At 43.3% G+C, this 19,281-nt stretch overlaps 1 protein-coding gene across 9 annotated transcripts in view; it reads right to left on the reverse strand.

The window, feature by feature from the left end:
- ANKRD44 (ankyrin repeat domain 44) overlaps positions 1-19,281 on the reverse strand; it is a 372,760-nt gene that overhangs the window by 62,336 nt on the left and 291,143 nt on the right. For all 9 annotated transcript variants that reach the window (XR_012678247.1, XM_075179968.1, XM_075179969.1 and 6 more), the window contains one exon: positions 1,500-1,701. Coding sequence is in view for 8 of the 9 variants with exons in the window: in XM_075179968.1 (XP_075036069.1) it covers positions 1,500-1,701 (202 nt within the window). In the remaining variant the exon portion in view is untranslated. The remainder of the gene's footprint in view (positions 1-1,499; positions 1,702-19,281) is intronic.

Genomic DNA, 19,281 nt, shown 5'->3' on the forward strand with positions numbered 1-19,281 from the left:
GAAGAGAACCAACACCCCGGTTGCATCTCCAACAAGTGTCGGGCGATTACTGCTATTTCACAATAGGTGGACTAGGATATAAGAAAAATAGCAAACACTCAAGGATCCATCCTGAGCATGTCAACAATGCAGGTTGGTGGTTGTATGATGTGTGTTTTTATGCCACACATTGAGTCTCTTGATACAGGTAAAGCAATGCTTGGATGTCACAGACCATTTTTTATGAATTAATTAGATACCTTCATGGCATAGCCATTGAATTGGCCTTTACAGAAAGATAATGCTCAATACAATATGGGTTGGAAAAGTCCTAGAATAGTTCCAGGAAGATACGAGCCAGCAACCCTGTGCTGCACTTGTGACACATTGACAATGATATAAAGATATAGGGCAATAAAACAGTACTTTTCCAAGTGCTCCTGTGAGTGCTGCACCCTTTTTCTTTAAATAAAATGGTTCCACTAAACCACAAAAAGTACATATATATAAAATTTAATTAATGTAGGCGCCCCCCCCCCCTTATAGACAATACAAACACAATAGAGAACACAGTGAAATCATAATAAAAATAGATTTCAAATGATACTTAATAATTGTTAAAACAAAATAAAATAATTCTTATTCTATAAAGGTATAGCTATTTCATATTAGTGTTAAATATGATTTTTTGTTAAGGCCTCATGTAGCCTTTGTTCAGCCATTTTTGTAACTCGCATAGATATTTTAGCTGCTTAAAAGAGGTTATTATGCTTTAAGCTTAGGATTCACATATATTCAGAGTGCTATAAAAAGTTGTGAAGTTTTATTGTAAATGTGTTTTCAAGATATTTTTTAATAAATTGTAAAAATGATAATGCCCTATTAGTTTTCCTTTTACTCTTCAATCCACATGATGTGGTAATATAGCATACGTGTGACCAGTGGTAAGGAGGATTTGTGATGGAGAAAGTACTTCCATAACTGTAGAACAGGAGTGTGGATGTTAAACCCTGGCAAAATTTTCAAAAGACGTTAGAAAGATAATGCATCTGGTAAGTGAGGACACAAGAGGAATGTGGACTTGATCACTTAGTGTGGTTGAAGACACTTATATCCAGCTCATCAGTCCATTTATTATACCGTTCTGTATACTGATGTGATACACTTTTTGAAGGTGTTTCTGACACAGTTTATGGACGTTAAGGCACTTGATATTTTTTTTATATACTACACTATAGATCTTCTCTTTTGAGTTTTGTTTTTGGAATCGAGGAATACAGTGCAAGTATTTCAAGCCTGCATTTTTTTTTTCAAAAAGAGGACTTATTTACCCAAAATAAAAGTTTCTTGGACATTGAAATGTCTGTTCACTTAGATTATTTTGTCTATAAAGTGAGAGTGCCTACATTAAGTCTATATTGTATATATGAATTAAGAAGATATACCTAATCCAGTAGACCCAATAGTAATTGTTAGATTAAGATCTGTACTTTGCACCAGTCAAGAATAGAAAACATTACCAGCTGCATGAAGTGGAGTTCTTTGAGTGACTTTGTCATGTACAAGAATGGAGGCTCCTTGCTTAATGAGAATGTCAACACATTCTGTATGCCCTTTAAATGCAGCAAGATCCAATGGTGTTCTTCCTTTTTCATCTTTAATGTCTACATCAATATAATAATTAAGAAGTATTTCCAAAGCCTGATCATGTCCATTGTATGCCTAAAGAAACATAAAGACACAAATATCTGTAGCATTTACATTGTTATTAAAATAATGAAAAGCAAACACAAGCGAGCTCTGAAAAATCATTTCAAATAAAAGCGGATTTGCGAAAATGAATATACCTTATAAAAAAGATATACTGTAGGTTTTAGATTTAAGCACCATGTATTTTAGATATCAGGAATATCACCATCTCAAGAAATCTATGACAATCAAATGTAATAAAAATGTAACTGTATGAAGATGACATATCAATAATTGCAGAAAACCATGAAGTATGTATGGACCCTACTGAATGCAAGTGAAATCAGGAATGATATTTCACCTCTTGTGCAATTTAGCATCATTAATTCAAGGTAAGGTCTTATATTAACAGCACTTATAATAACAGTACATTAGACCTTATCCTGTAGCATATTGAGGCTGCTTATATTTCATTTGGATATTTGCTCCGTTAAGCCCACAGTCTATCTGGAGTTTTTGTCAGGCAGTCAGCAAATCACCTCCCATAAATTATACACGTTTAGATACATAGACAACTGATAGCCTTAGGTTATAGCTATTATCCTAGCGTTACCATCTGTATAATAGAAGGCACATAGTTATATGGAATGGAATAGCTATTTGTTTAAGAGAAAGTGACAGCTATTGACAGCTTTTTCTCTTGATATAACCTGGAGTGTTGGAGCCTATAATTTCTGAAATTGTATTAAAAGCAATAGCCCTTTGAATCATATAAGGATTATACAGGTGCAGTCAGCAGTTTTAACTCACTTTTGATCGAGCACTTTACACTATATTTCACTAATTTTACATTACATTTTATATGCTTAACAAAGTTAAGTTTTATTTTAAGGATGCTCCTCCTGCTATATAAACATCATATCGGGATTTGAAAGTGCACCTATAGCAACCAAATTCTTCTTTTCCTCTTATTGTCTATTCAAGTAAGTTTTAGGTTGCCCCCATTTATATAAATTCTACTAAATATACATTAATAGCAATCAAACTATAATAAGTACATTCTGATAGTGGGGTAATCAATCCCAGGCTATTGGTGTGACAGTTTATTTCTTTTTTTGTACAGATGAAGAGGGGAAGTAAGCATCTCTAATAAGCACTGTGAAAACATCTCTTCTGAGAAATTGTCATGTCCATACATCAAATAGAGGGTTTGTCAGAAATTTCAGAGACTGAGTTTATATATCATTTTAATATACCATCTGCATTGTTATTAATGCGGAATTAAGGGACTGAGCCATTGGGAAATTTTAGCCATTTAACTTTTAGCAGTAGCATTAGCCTTTTCAGGAGAGAACGATTTTGGAGATGGTTTCATACAATTTGTAGTGCAATATGTCAGAGGATTTTATACACTTTGCTACTTTATCTAGAATATTATTAAGTGTTTTACGAAGGCTTTAGGGGATTTAGTTGCAGCGATAAAGAGATATAAGGGCAGATATATACGGGATTCATCTGTAAGCGCAACGGAGTATATTGGCGCTATATAAATAAAAGATGATGATGTTACCACCCATCAAGCTTAATTCCAAGGTCAGCGTTTCTTGAAACCAGCCTTAAAAGACAAAATCAAAATGTCTTTTTACCAGCTGCAATATATAGAGGAAAAGGATAAAAAAAATTGGAAAACTCTTAACCACACTTTTTATGTGTAATGATTTTGGATTTGCAGTATACAGCAGCAACAGGTCAGAGAAGCAGATATACTGTAAAGGATGGATGTTGTGTATGGATGATGAACTGCAGCAGCAGGCCATATTTAATCAACAAGTAGACATCATGATTCTAGACTGCTGTGTGGTCTGTAAACAAGTCCAGGTCAATAAGAGGATTCCCAACATAGAATAGGTACAGGCAGGATTAAAGTACCAAGCATAATTATTTAGCACAGATTGAATACTAGAAGCTGAAAAATGTACTCTGGTGAATTCAGGAACTGTCAGCTTTAGGTAGGTTGGACAGTGACTTTCGCAATGAGCATGCCCAATGTGTTAGTTAACTTTAATAACAAAGGGCCTGATTCATTAAGGATCTTAAATGAAGCGGATCCTTATTTCAGTCTCCTGGACAAAACCATGTTACAATGGAAGGGGTGCAAATGTGTGTTCTGTTTTGCACATAAGTTAAATACTGACTGTTTTTTCATGTAACACACAAAAGCTTATTTGTACACTGAAATTTAAAGTTGATATGTGTAACATAGTAACATAGTTGATGAGGTTGAAAAAAGACACCAGTCCATCAAGTTCAACCTATTTTGGATCTCCTGCGATCCTACACTTATATTTGAAATTAATCCAGAATAGGCAACCGCCCATCTGTTTCAATTTTGAAAATCCCCCCAGACTCAATATTGCAATCCAATTTTACCCTATATCCACTACTATCCTTTATTTTAAATTAACGGTCGTATCCCTGGATATACCTTTCCGCTAAAAATTTGTCTAACCCTTTCTTAAACATATCTATTGAATCTGCCATCACAACCTTCCCTGGCAATGAATTCCATATCTTGACTGCCCTTACTGTAAAGAACCCCTTCCTTTGCTGGTTGTGAAATTTCCTCTCCTCTAACCTTAGGGGATGACCACGTGTCCTGTGTATGGTCCTTGGGGTAAAAAGTTCCCATGAAAGCTCTCTGTATTGACCGCTAATGTATTTGTACATAGTAATCATATCTCCCCTTAGACGCCTCTTTTCTAAAGTAAACATGCCTAAACTGGCTAACCTTTCCTCATAACTTAATGACTCCATACCCTTTATCAATTTTGTCGCCCTTCTCTGAACCCTTTCTAGTTCCAAATTATCTTTTTTATAGAGTGGTGCCCAGAACTGTACTGCATATTCAAGATGAGGTCTTACCATTGATTTATTGATATTTGTTTGATTACCATCCTGCCCACAGAGTTGTGCTTATTTATAGGTCTCAACCTCTATATGTATCAGTATATTAATTAACTATTACACCTGCTGTGAATCCATCTAAGGATTTTTTTATGTGCTTTGACTCATTAAGAGTATTGAACTTAATCTATGCCAGTTCTTTGACACACTTGATACTGGCTAATGTTTTTTTCAATATGTGCAATGGTTCATTCATAACATTTATGAATACATATGATTTTATATAATAAATTGAATTGTAATTATTTCAACTATTGGTTTACAGTTTTTGCGCTCTCATCCTCTCCTCTGTCTATGTTTATATCTTTATTCAGGTCCCAGGGCCTGTAAGGAGAGCTGCAACTGGCCATAGTTTTGTACATATTTTTATTCAAAAGTTATTTAATAGGTTTATAGAGCGCCCATTATTTATATAATCTTTTTGTCATCTAATATTCTCCTACTGCTTACAGTTACCTATTTGACCGACTTTGAGAGCCCTGGACTAATATTTCCAACTTGTGAGCTCGCTGGTTGTGAGATCTTATGCTGTGAATGGGGGTGAAGCATAGCAGGGAGCAACTAACAACTTCTTTCATCACTGTCTGATTAAGTCTGCCACGGTTCACATCCTTTCTGAAGCTCCATCAGATCCAGTTGGTTTCGGGGTCTCTAACCAGGGTCGGACTGGGCCACCGGGTACCGGACTATCCCCCGGTAGGCTCCGACCCTGATCGCTCCCCTCTTCGTTGGTGGGGGGAGCAGAAAATTTAAAAGGAAACAAAAAAGAAAGAAGAGAATACTCACGTGACCACGGGGCTCCTGACTCCTCTCTGCTACATTCGCACTGAATGTCGGGCGTGACATCATCACGCCAGACGTTCAGTGAGGAGCGCCGCAGAGAGGAGTCGGGAAGAAGAGAAGAAAGAATCCGATAGAAAAGGTAAGTGAAGGAACGGAAGCAAGGGGGCAGCACGGCAGAGTGAAGGGAAAGCATGGCGCAGAGTGAAGGGGGAGTATGGCGCAGAGTGAAGGGGGAGCATGGCAGAGAGTGAAGGGGGAGCATGGCAGAGAGTGAAGGGGGAGCATGGCAGAGAGTGAAAAGGGGCAAATACAACATGGTAGATAGTGAAAAGGGGCAAAGACAGCATGGCAGAGTGTGAAAGTGGGCCAGAGCAGCATGGCAGAGTGTGAATGGGGGCTAGAGCAGCATGGAAGACTGTGAATGGGGGCCAGAGCAGCATAGCACAGGGTGAAGGGGAGCCAAAGCAGCATGGCAGAGTGTGAAGGGGGGGAAAAAGCAGCATGGAGGGCACAGTGTGATCATAAGGAGGCACATTATGGTGATGAAGGGGCACAGTAATGTGTGTGTGATGGCACAGCGGGCTTGTGGCAATGTAATGTGTGTGTGGTAGGTGGTGGCTAAATAATTGGTGCTATTTTGTTTGCAGGGTGAAGATGGGGCAATTTAATTTTATAGTGGGGACTATTAATTTAAGATGGGGTGGGTTGGGAGCTATTAATTGAATGTGGGGCTGAATTTGAGGAGCATGAGGTCTATCTATTAAATGTGAATATGAATTATTTAAAGGCAGCGACGGTTGCAGGAAATAGGTATATTGATTATACGCAAATGCGATTCACTTATTGCAGGGGCTGTCTGGAGGGAGGGAAATAGGTTTATTAAATGGGAATACTATTACTTTAATGTTGAGGCTTGAGGAAGGCCTAAGCATTAATTGTGGGTCCTATTGATTTAATGCCGGGACTGGTTGGAATTTTCTAAATGTAGCCATTATTTTTTCCAAATAGGGCCCCCAACATTCCAGGATCCAGACAACCCGCAACTAAAGAAACCAGCAGCCACAGGTGGTAAAAGTGACAAGAACAGGTAGGACAGTCTGTCAAATGTTCTGAGTCTAGTGCAGGCTTGGCTAACCTGTGGCACTCCAGGTGTTGTGGAACTACAAGTCCCAGCATACCCTTCCAGCAATAAGCTGCTATATATTGGCAAAACATGCTGGGGCTTGTAGTTTCACAACACATGGAGTGCCACAGGTTAGCCAAGCCTGGTCTAGTGGGACAATCCCGATTTGTGGGGACTGTTCTGCCTAATCTAATGGGTAGATCAAAACTGTGTACTCTTTATATACACACTGCATTCTTTATATGCTACACTATGGTGCTCCCTGTCCTTCGTGGGCTGACCCCTCCCCCTCTAGTGTCTTGTCTCACCTCTAGGATGGCTGGCCATGCCCCCTCTGGTGGGCCCCTACCATTGCAGTCCCCCGGTGGCTCCTTCATGCCCCAGTCCGACACTGTCCCTGACACACCTGCAGCCATTTTCAAATCCCACATATCTCCTTCCTACATGTGACATAAATCATAATGCATGCCTCTTTCATCGCAGTGAGCACCCCATCTGCCTCTCTATGTGAATGACCCCTTCATGCTCTCCTAGCCTAAAACAGTGCTTAATACTATATCCTGCTTGCAGTGCTTACTTAGAATCGCCTATGCTGCTTTGGAAGTAGGGGTGATTTCACCTTGCCATTCTAATAATGCTGCACACCTGTGAATAAATCGCCTGTTCTGGATTGTGGAGATACGCTACTGATTATAAAGGTGCTCATTTGGTCCATAACATATATCTGACTGGCTAGAAGAAATATTCTCAGTTGCTAAATTAGCACAGGTTAATTTAGAAACACTATATCCTGGAAAATAACCTTGTGTTATATTCTCTAATCTGTATGTACAGGACTGCGGTCTGTAATTTGGGGATACTTCTTTATGTACGCCACTAAAAGGAGCTTAAAACACAATATTGGGAAAGTGGTGGAGATCGCTTCAGAAATATCAGGACATTTTACTATCCGTATTGAGTGACCTTGATATCTGGGTGGGGAAGAGTTGGCAAGTCAAGCCATGCTGCTGTGGCAGCGGCCAAGCTGGAAAAATATACCAGGAAATCCACACTGGTGCAATGCTCCCAGGCATCCTCTTCTTCATCTATGATGCCTCAACCCTCCGCTCCTTTAACGGGTATGGTTCTGCCAACACAAGAGGATCCCCTTTATCTACAACAAGCCCTACTGGCCATTACATCCTCTAAGAAGAGTTATGGACAAGATTGGAGAGGTGCAGGCCGACCTCTCACTAATACGACATGACTTACAGAACTTGCGTGAGAGAGGTGAGAGTGGAGAGAGAGGAGGAGAGGTGGAAATTCGGCAGAGAGGCATTCTCCCCACAATTTGCTTTGGAAAGGGCTCATCAACTGCCACCTAGACCACCACAGTCAGGTGCCTAACCCTGCACCTTTATAGCAAAGCTACTTCACTTTAAAGACAGAGATACGTTTTTTTGAATAACCAGGTAAAAAGGCCATCTGCGGTTTTGGAACCAAACGATCATGGTATTTCCGGTACTTCCGGAGTGGTTCAAAGGGTCCGCTCACAGTTTGCTAGGGCAAAGAATAAGCTAAGGGAACTTCAGCTTCCTTATACTATGCTATTACCTTCCAGGCTGAGGATCACAGCGGATGGCCGCTCCCACTTCTTTGCTACCCCACGGGAGGTGGAGAACTGGCTGGAGAGGCGACCTCCTGCTGGGTCCAGAGATCCTTGACATGCTTAAGATCACAGCGGTTGAAGGGTTTCTTTCTCTCTATCACGCAGATGGAAGCAGTGAACTGGCTTGAGATACGACCACCTGCCGGGCAACAAGACCCTTGAACTATGCTTGTTAAAAGTTGTTAGTTCTGGATAACTATATATTTTGCTACTGTATGTGGGAGTAATTTCTCTAGAGGAGTTAGGCTTAGATAGTAGGGGTCTGATAATTCTCCTGTAGGGAAAAGTTTAGGGGTTAATTGTTGGGATGTTTAGATTTTTAGGGGGATCCAGGTATACCTTACTTAGAATAGGTGTACAGGGAGGGATGGGTAAAGATTTCAAGTTAGCTATAGGTCGCTATATTATATTTTTCCATGTGCTTAACTCTGGGCTGTTTGGGAATGAAGAGCCCCGGTTCTGACTCTCCAAGGACAAGATTCCATCCTATATCCCATCCAGATGACAGACTACTATGACCACCCTATCTGTGAGTAAGCCTGCCCGGGAGGGACTCCGTCTGTTTGTCTGGAATGTTAGGGCATTAAATGATAAAATTAAGCACTCATTGGTGCTAAGTCAAGTTAGGAAATCCAGTACTGATGTGGTGTGTCTTCTTGAAGCCCACCTTACTGGTAGCAGAATTCTTTAACTTAAAATACCTTTGGTGGGCTGGGCCTATCATGCCACCCATTCTACCTTCTCCAGAGGTGTTTCAGTACTAATTAAAAAAACAGCTTAATTTTGTAATAGATCAGATACAAATTGACCCCGAGGGCAGATATGTTTTTCTTAGGGCCTCATTCAATTACACCCCATTGACTGTCTTAGCTGTCTACATCCGCCCTCCATATAGTAATGACATCATGTGTAAGGAAGCCGAATTTATTGCCACAGCTCCAGACACACCAATGCTATGTCTAGTAGACTTCACTAATGTAATAGATGTATCCATAAATAGATGGCGCGAAGACCCTCGGTCACTACCCAGTGGGCCCACTGCCTTTGGTAAACTTATTGACAATCTGGGTTTGATGGATGCCTGGAAATTTAGAAAGTCAGAGGTTAGACACTTTTCTTATCACTCCCGCACCCACCACTCTCTGTCAAGAATATATATTGTCTTGCCCTCACACACTCTGGTCCCCTTGGTGTCTGAGGTGGACTACCTTCCTAGGGGCATCTCTGACCGACCACATCCCTATCTTAACGGTTTTTGACTTAAAACCTGAATGGGGACTATAATTCTGGAAACTTAATTCGCATTGGTTGTCCAGACTTGATGGGGGTACTGGCCTGGCGTGTCTCTGGGATAGGTACTTTGACAATAATATGAGGGTCAACCCAGCTGTGCTTTGGGACTCTTTCAAGGCATTTATAAGGGGTACCTTTATAATGGAGATAATGAGTATTAAAAACTTAATAAGCAGAGGGAGGGAGAGCTGGAGCAGAGATGCCGAGACCTAGAGGTCCTATACATTAGGACTCGTGCTATTGATGATAGACTGAACTGGCTTCAGACACCGTCTGATTGGACTGAATTTCTATACGACAAGCACAATCAAAAGCTTCTCTTCTCTAGACACAATCAGTATTTCTAAGCAGACATGGGAGAGAGCTACATGGCATATCTAGCGAGAGATGAAATGTCCACTAGATCAATCCCAGCAATTATAGACAAATATAATGCTATACAATATACAGGGGCCAAAAATGCAGGTGTGTTCTATGAATACTATAGTAATCTATACTCCACGCAAACTCAATACACACCCCCACTCAACTTGCAAACTACCGTAGTGATACAAGACTCCCGAGGCTGTCCCAAGAAGCAGTTGATCTCTTGGATTCCGCCTCCGAGCATTAATGGTATCCCAATAGAAGTATACAAACAGCACAGATATTTCCTTGCCCCTAAGCTATTAGAGATATATAATCAGTTGCTTGAATATGGTTCACTCCCTCCCTCTATGTCTGAGGCCATAATCATCCTTATATTGAAACCTGATAAAGATCTTTTGCACGCAGGTTCATATCACCCTATCTCCCCGATTACCACAGATGCCAAAATTCTAGTTAAAATTCTATCCCTACAACTTAATAAATTCATTCATGAGATTGTCCACCCAGATCAGACAGGGATTTTGACTGGCAAATCTACATGTACTAATGTCAAAAGACTATTTACGCAGATTCAGAGGATCGGGAGAGGGCAGTAGTTGTGTCCTAGGATGCGGCCAAGGCTTTTGACTCAATTGAGTGGGGTTATCTCTGGTATGTTCTGGAGAGATTTGGCATAGGACCCAGGTCTGTTAGTCTTGTTAGGCTGCTTTATTCTGCACCAGCAGCAAGAATTAGTGTTAATGGGGTCACAACAGCTCCGTTTGGTCTGGGTCGAGGAACTCGACAGGGCTATCCTCTATCCCCTGCCTTGTTTGCTTTAGCGATTGAGCATTTAGCCTGTTTGATCCACTCCCATGAGCACATTAAAGGCATAAAGATTGGGTCACTGACAGCATAGCACTTTATGTGGATGATATGTTAGTCTTCCTCGAAGAGCCTGATGGATCTTTGTCTTAACTTTTAGAAATGGTTGACATCATTGGTTTATATTCAGGACTCACAATCAACTGGGACAAATATGTGTTTTTCCATTGGGGTGGCAACTCCTGCCAGGTGCTGTGTACTGCCAGCCACTTCTGTGGACCAACAGATTTAAATATTTAGGTATCTGGATTACAGTTCATGCATCGGAATATGTTGCTCCAAAAGCCATATATGGCGTAAGCTTGCTCTCACAGTCACTGGTAGGGTCAACCTAATAAAAATGGTGATCCAACCGAAGTACTTATACCCACTCCAGCACTCCCTGATGTACCTTCCATTAAAGGTTTTCCAAAACATTAATAAACATCTCATTTCCCTGGTCTGGAGTGACAAGAGACCTAGGGTGTGCTTTAACACACTATGTAGAACCAAGAATGCAGGAGGTCTAGACCTGCCCAAGCTTAGAATTTATTATCTTGCTCCCTGACTACGGTTACTATAGCTAGGAGGTGGATGGCGGCTAAACCACCTAGTGTGCCTCATTGGATAAATCTACATACTGATGTCTGGAGGCATGAGAAATTCATGTATAAAACTAGGAAAGCCATGCATAAATACCATAAGTGTCACACGCCGGGCGTTCGGTTTCTATAATCGAAGCCCGGCATACTTACCTGCTCCTCGCTGACCACAGCGCTCAGTCTGGCATCTTCATGCCTCTCACCTATTGGCTGCTCAATTTTGGCTCCAAAGTTGAAAAGGAACTTCCCCCTGCATCTCAGTGCCTGTTTTTCAATTTACCTGCTAGGTACTAAACATGGCTCCATTGCTCCTGCTGTAACCTGTTGTCCGCAGGGCTGACATGCCATTGTGTACTTCGCCACTATCCCAGTGGTAACCAGTTGTCTGCAGAGCTGACACTTCATTACTCCTGTTGTAACCTATTATCTGCAGTTTCTCCTCGCTACGGAATATTTTGGTGCTAAATAAATAAATGATGATGATGATAATGATACACTCCCCTATAGGTCTAGTCTCACACTACCAGTAAGGGCCACGACCTGTGGTGTGGACGTAGCTAAGACCAAACCACCTTGTGGCGGTCCCTGGTGAATACCGTGCCCGTTAGACTCAGCGCCTTGCTGGAAGTAGTGCTAAATTAGGCAGATGTAGGATCCTAACCTACTGAACCGTGACAGTAAAAACTGGCCATAACGGATTGAGCCGGGGAACCATCCACCAAAGACATACTTCAGCATCTACTCAACAGAGTGGAGCAACAAGACAGTGTTCAACGTCAACTCCTACAATGTTTCCAAACACTAGCTTCTAGGATAGTTTCTCTACAGACGGCCGCCCTCCGCAGCACCTCCTGCTGTGCAGACCCTCCTGTACATGAGGTACCAATTACCTCTGCTTCTACTTTACAGATTGCTCCTCCCTGTAAGTTTGATGGGGACCCCAAAGCTTCTAGGGGTTTCCTCAACCAATGTTCAATTCAATTCAAGTTGCAGCCGCAAAATTTTCCCACCCAAAGAGCCAAGGTGGCCTACTTGATTTCTTTGCTCTCTGGCCAGACCCTTGCATGGGCTTCTCCCCTTTGGGAGCATGACGAGCCACTGCTTTCTGACAGTACTGCTTTTATTGCAGCTTTCCAGAAAATCTTTGACGAGCCCAGCCGAGTTACATCCGCAGCATCCAGCATCCTCAGACTCCGCCAGGGTTCTCGATCAAGGGCTCAGCATGTCATCAACTTTCGCACCTTATCATCAGAGTTGCGTTGGAACAACGATGCCTTAGTGGCTACATTCTGGCAAGGACTCTGACAAAATCAAAGATGCTTTGGCCTCTCAGAAATTGGCCACTACCTTGAATGCTCTTATCTCCTTATGTAATCGAGTGGACCTTCACTTACGCAAAAGGGCTGCTGAGAGGGACAACTCCCATCGTCCCATGATTAAGCTAGCACCACGTTTTCATCCCCCTGCTCCCAAGGATGAGCCTATGCAAATCGGACATTCTCGCTTGACTCCAGAGGAAAGCGACCAGAGATCCAAAAACAAGCTGTGCATCTACTGTGCCTACCCTGGCCATATGCTCAACGCCTGTCCCAAGAGGTCAGGAAACACCAGGCCCTAACCTGCTCCGGAGAGGTCAGACTGGGTAACTTTAAAGCCTCTCCTCCTCTCAAAATTCCTAAAGTTTGTTCCTTCCCCATTACACTGTATGGTCCTTCGGGCCCTATCCACTCTTTTGCCTTATTAGACTCAGGGGCAGCGGGGAATTTTATCTCTTTCTCCTTTGGAACCCCCTGTCTCCATTACCGCTATTGATGGGTCCTGCATCTCTAACGGACTTATCGAATTCTGCACCAAACCAATTACCCTCCAGGTTGGAGCGTTACATCGGGAGAAGATTTCCTTTCATGTCCTAACTTCTTCTACCAGCCCAGTAATCCTAGGGTTACCGTGGCTCCAACAACATTCTCCTCAAATGCATTGCACCACTTCCCAAATTATGTCCTGGAGTCCAACTTGCTTTCAGAATTGTCTCACTCGGGTTCGTCCCCTGGGATCTAATATCATCTCTCCCGAATCCAAGTCCAAGCAGCTGCCAGAACAGTATTCTTCCTTTCTGAATGTCTTTGATAAAACAAGATCGGAACATGTTCCTCCTCACAGACCCTGGGACTGTCCCATTGACCTCCAGCCCGGTAAGACTCCTCCTCGAGGACGCGTATATCCTATATCCTTTCCAGAGACTTTAGCCATGTCTGAATATGTAAAAGAGAATCTCCAACGTGGGTTCATCTGACCCTCCTCTTCTCCTGCTAAAGACCTGGGGGCATCCGAGTATCTGTGAGCACTTTCAGCTCTACGGGAAAGGCAGCTGCTGTAGGTGAAGACCTCTGTTACCTGTTCTACAAGTTTATAATACTTGCCGTCAGCCGTAACATTATAACCAGCCTAAAAAAATATATACTGGTGGATCCTAGTCCGGCCAAAGTCGTTGCAGGTCAGATCCAGACCATTTCGCAGGTGGTCCAAGACCTCTCACTCAGATTGTCTGCCCAAGAGGAAGCAGCCAAGGCCTTTCAAGCAACTCTGGCACCGGAGTCGCACCTAAGGGCACTTAGACAATGGTGGCGTACCGCCCAAGAATAATGTGCTGAATTTAGGCGCTGGTTTTTTGGCAGTCAGTGGAACGACCCTGCACTGAGGAGTCAATTTCGCCTGGGCCTCTCGGAGCAGATAAAGGACTCCTTAGTCCAGTACCCCTCATCTCCTACACTGGAAACAATCATGCAGTTGGTTATCAAAATTGAATGCAGAATAAAGGAAAGGAAAGCAGAAAAGGACTGTGTCGTCTGTGTCGTCATGCCCTCCTCCGGTCTTTATCCCTGCACTACAGGACTCATCCGAACCCATGCAGCTGGGAGCCTATCGCCTTTCTCCAGAAGAAACATCTAGGTGACATTCCTTTAGGCCAGGGGTGTCCAACCTTTTAGCTTCCCTGGGCCACATTGGCAGACGACGAGTTGGTTTGGGCCGCACATAAGATACACTAACAATAATGATAGCTGATCATCCAAAAAACCATAGAAAGCATAGTTAACACATATATATATATATATATATATATATATATATATATATATATATATATATATATGAGACAAAAAGTGATATATATATATATATATATATATATATATATATATCACTTTTTTTTTCAAATCCCCCTATACTTACCTTTCAATCGCCCTGTTCAAAAAATCCTCTCTAGTTATTATACTATAATCACTTTTTGTATTGTTTCGATGCAATATCATTTAAGCCAGGTATTGTATATCAGGGTGCCCTGACCAGGCCTGCGGTACCTGACATATACACCACTGTGACCCGAAATTGTGACCTGTTTTGATAATTACACCACTATGTTAGTTAAGGGATAATAACTTATAATGGGCCAAAGAGAATAATATATAAAGCCCCATTAGTAATACAAGTAGAAGTATGTTGCAGGAAGATAAGGTCCATGATGCTCCAGGACCAGGTGACTTTTATTCACTGGTCAGCGTCCCTTGAAATAATAAAAAAATCCCCCTTAACTTACCTTTTAATCGGCTTGTTCTCCTGTCCTCTTCTTTTCTCCAATTCTGTGCTGCTGATTGTTCTTCTCGCGCGGGTGTCTCCTCTGTGCTGCGCTCCGCAATGGATGTTGGGCGTGATGACATCACGCCCGACATTCACTGCGAGCGCCGCACGGAGGAGCAGACAAGGGAGGGAGCGGGAGTACCAGCTGACGTGACCGCGTGACCGCAAGGTAAGTAGTTTCTTTTCTTTTTTTTGCAGGATTTTTTTTTTTCCATTAAGAGCGCTGCCCCCTTGCCACAACCAAAACTCCTTCTGGGCCACGATTACAGGCGTGCTGGGCCGCATGCAGCCCGCGGGCCGCGGGTTGGACAACCCTGCTTTAGGCTCTGCCTGTACTGTGGAAATAAGGGTCATCTTCTGCGTACCTGCCCCAACAAGGTGGGAAAAGATCTGGCCTAGGTGTAAGGGAAGAGGTGCGCCTAGGTCTCCAAATGGTCTTCTAAAAATTCGGTCCTTACAATGATGTGCTGCAAAATTTCCTGGGCAATATGTTGTGGTCTACCTTGATGACATTTTAATCTACTACAAATCAATGGAACTTCACCGACTACACTGCAGGGAGGTACTCCTCAAACTACGACAGCACCATCTATTCACTAAATTGGAGAAATGTGAGTTTGAGGTTACCTAAGTCAAGTTCCTGGGATTTATAATTTCCCTAATGGCTTCTCGATGGACCCCAGTAAAGTCCAGGCAATCCTTGACTGGGTACAGCCTACTAATCTGAAAGCCATTCAGAGATTTTTAGGGTTCGCTAATTACTACAGGCGATTCATTCGTTTCTTCTCTGTATTGGTGGCTCCCATTACAGTCCTTACTTGCAAAGGGGCTGACACCACTAAGTGGTCTCCATCAGCTTTGGCTTCCTTCGGGGCGCTCAAGAATGCATTCATCTCTGCATCGGTCCTTCGACATCCGAATCCAGAACTGCTGTTCATAGTTGAAGTTGACGCCTCTGATGTTGGAGCTAGCGCAATCCTTGCGCAAAAGGATCCCTACCATCAAAAATTGCACCCCTGTGCATTCTTGTTTCGAAAGTTTTCTTCCGCTGAAATCCACTGCGTTGTTGGTAATCGGGAGTTATTGGCAGTCAAGTGGGCATTTAAATAATGGCCCCACTGGCTTGAGGGAGCAGCTGTGATTACTGTATATACTGACTACAAGAATCTCCAATTCATCCAATCCGCTAAAACCATAATTTCCAGACAAGCCCGGCGGGCCCTGTTATTCACTCGTTCAAGTTCATTATCACGTTCCGACCAGGATCCAAAAACACCAAAGCAGATGCCTTGTTGCACAGCTTTATCTCCACGCATCTACCCCTCGCTGTACCTTATTCTATCATCCCTGCCTCTGATATTGTGCAAGGCCTGACCCAGGATCTGGGCATGATTCTTCTGGATCTCCAGCATCTAGCACCTCCAGCGACTCAAACAGGCAAATTATTCGTACCAGACCATCTGAGGAAGACTGTACTCACTGAATGTCACAACAACAAAACCTCCGGTCATCCCGGAGTGTCCAAGACTATTGAACAGCTATCTTGTTCGGTTTGGTGGCCTTCTTTATCTGATGATGCTAGAGAGTTGGTACTTTCCTGTGAGATTTGTGCTAGGAATAAGTCCTCTCGCAGTCTTCCGGCTAGCCCTCTCATGCCTTTATCCGTTCCAGTAAAACCATGGACACACATATCATCTATGGACTTCATTGTGGAATTGCTCATACGGCATTAACACCATCTGGGTAATCGTTGACCGGTTTAGTAAGATGGCCCACTTCATTCCGATTACAGGTTTGCCATGTGCCAGAATGCTGGCTTCCCTATTCATCCAACACTTCTTCCGGCTCCATGGACTCCCCTTCAACATTGTTTCGGATCATGGTTCCCAGTTTGTCGCCAACTTCTGGACAGCTTTTTGTACCTGGAATCAAACTCTGTTTGTCTTCTGGGTATCACCAGCAGTCCAACGGACAAACAGAAAGGGTCAACCAATCCCTCAAACAATTTCTTTGTTTGTATTTGTCCAAGTGTCATAACAAATGGGCCACTCTGCTTCCATGGGCAGAATTCGCCTACAACGCATGCCACTCCTCTACTGATGTGTCTCCGTTCTTCTGTAATCTTGGGTTCCATCCTCAGTGCAATTCTTTATCTGCACTGGTGCCCTCTAACCACCCGGATTTTCATCACTCCGCTGCCCGTCTCTCACGAATATGGAAAAAAGTTCATACTGTCCTCAAATTAGCCTCATTCAATGTTCTTTTAAGGATGGTCTGGCTATCTACTCGCAACATCAAACTCAAACAGCCCTGCAGAAAGTTAGGTCCCAGATTCATCGGACCTTTTTCCATTACTAGGCAGATTAACCCTGTGGCTTTTAGACAGAATCTGCCTCCTTCACTCAGGATCCCCAATACCTTTCATTGCTCCTTACTCAAACCTGTTACATGGTCTCGTAAATTCAGGCCACAGTTGCTCCAGAGGCCTCATTCCGTCAGAGTCAAAGGACGCCAAGAGTTCATTAGCGAAAAAATTCTTGACTCCAAAAAGGTTCAAGAACAGGTTCACTTTCTGGTCCATGGAAGGGTTATGGCCCAGAGGAACGTTCGTGGGTGCCGCAAAGACATCTTCATGCTGACAAATTGCTCAAGGAGTTTTTCAAACAGTTCCCTGGGAAACCAGGTTGTCAGGGTTCCTTGACCCCTCCTCAAGGGGGGGCACTGTTACCAGCCGCGGCTCAGGCACCGCTGCGACTCACTCCGACCACACGGATGCGTCCCGGTCGTCATGACGTCCGGGTCGTCACTTCCGGTTTTTGCCCCAGCTGGCACCATGACGACAGTCGGGACGCTCCCCTATCACCCCGTTCCTCTGCTCCCAGTCCCAGCTAGGGAATATTATTATTATTACTTACCCTATTGTGATTGGGCTTAACCTCCCTGCCGGTTATAGTTCCTGCTTCTAGTGTACTAGCCTGCTCCTTTATTTGATCCTCTGCTTTTACTATTTGGATTGATTCTGTTGTGTATGACTCGCTTACTGGACTCTACTGTATTGCTTGTGACCTTGACCTCCTCCTGTTACCTGGATACGCTGTTTGCAGCCAGCCCTGACCTCTGCCTGGATCCCACTACCTGCTGTACCCCTTGACCTCGGTCCGTATTGGACTTTGTTATTTCTACCACCTGGCCCTCGCCTGCGCAATGGTAAGGTTATAAACTTGTACTACTCTGAGCTAAAAACCTGGGGGCATCCGAGTACCTGTGAGCACGTTCAGCGGCTGCTATAGGTGAAGACCTCCGTTACCTGTTTTACAAGTTTATGATATTTGCCGTCAGTCGTAACACACGGGCCATAAAAATCTCCTATATCTGCAGTCTGCACAGTGTTTAAATCCCCGGCAAGCCAAATGGTCGCCCTTCTTTTCACGTTTTGACCTCCACATTACCTTCAAGCCTGGAGAGAAGAACAAACGAGCTGATGCTTTATCTCGTGCCTTTCTCCCAGACCCCAATTCTGAGGAAATACCTTGTCTCCCCATTCTGGACCCCGAATATCTACTCTCCTCCACTCTGACCAGTACTCCATTACCTCCGCCTGGGAAGACTTTTGTTCCACCTGGCCTCTGGAAAAAACTTGACGTGGTTCCATTCCACTCGCTTCAGTGGTCATACCGGTATTCGTAAAACTACGGAATAAATCTCTCGGAGCTACTGATGGCTTAGTCTCCGCTTCAATGTTAAAGAATTTGTTACCTCATGCAACACCGGTAGCCAGCACAAGTCTCCTTGCCAGTCCCCTGATGGCGTTGCTTCCTTTATCCATTCCGTATAAGCCATGGAAGCACATCAGCATGGACTTTATTACAGACCTACCACCAAGTAAGAAACATAACACCATCTGGGTCGTGGTAGATCGGTTTTCAAAAATGGCTTACTTTGTCCCACTCATCGGCTTTCCCTCCTCTCCAATCCTGGCACTACATTTCGTCAAAGATATTTTTCGTTTGCATGGGTGTCCTTCTGAAATTTCTTCAGATCGAGGCGTCCAATTTGTGTCAAAGTTCTGGGGAGCACTATGTAAGCTCCTTGGTAATCAGTTGTCATCTTCCAATCACCCACAATCCAACGGACAGACCGAGCAAGTCAATCAAGACTTGGAGACCTTTCTCAGGATGTTCTCTTCTGCGAATCAAGATGACTGGGTAGAACACCTACCATGGGCCGAGTTTGTACACAACAATGCCTTCCACAAGTCCACTTCTGCATCTCCCTTTTCTGTTATCTATGGACTCCATCCATCCTTTCCTTAGTTCGCTGCCCTCCTTCCCACTCAGGTTCCTGCTGTCAAC

Source organism: Mixophyes fleayi, chromosome 7, assembly GCF_038048845.1.
Source record: "Mixophyes fleayi isolate aMixFle1 chromosome 7, aMixFle1.hap1, whole genome shotgun sequence".
Taxonomy (NCBI): Eukaryota; Metazoa; Chordata; class Amphibia; order Anura; family Limnodynastidae; genus Mixophyes; species Mixophyes fleayi.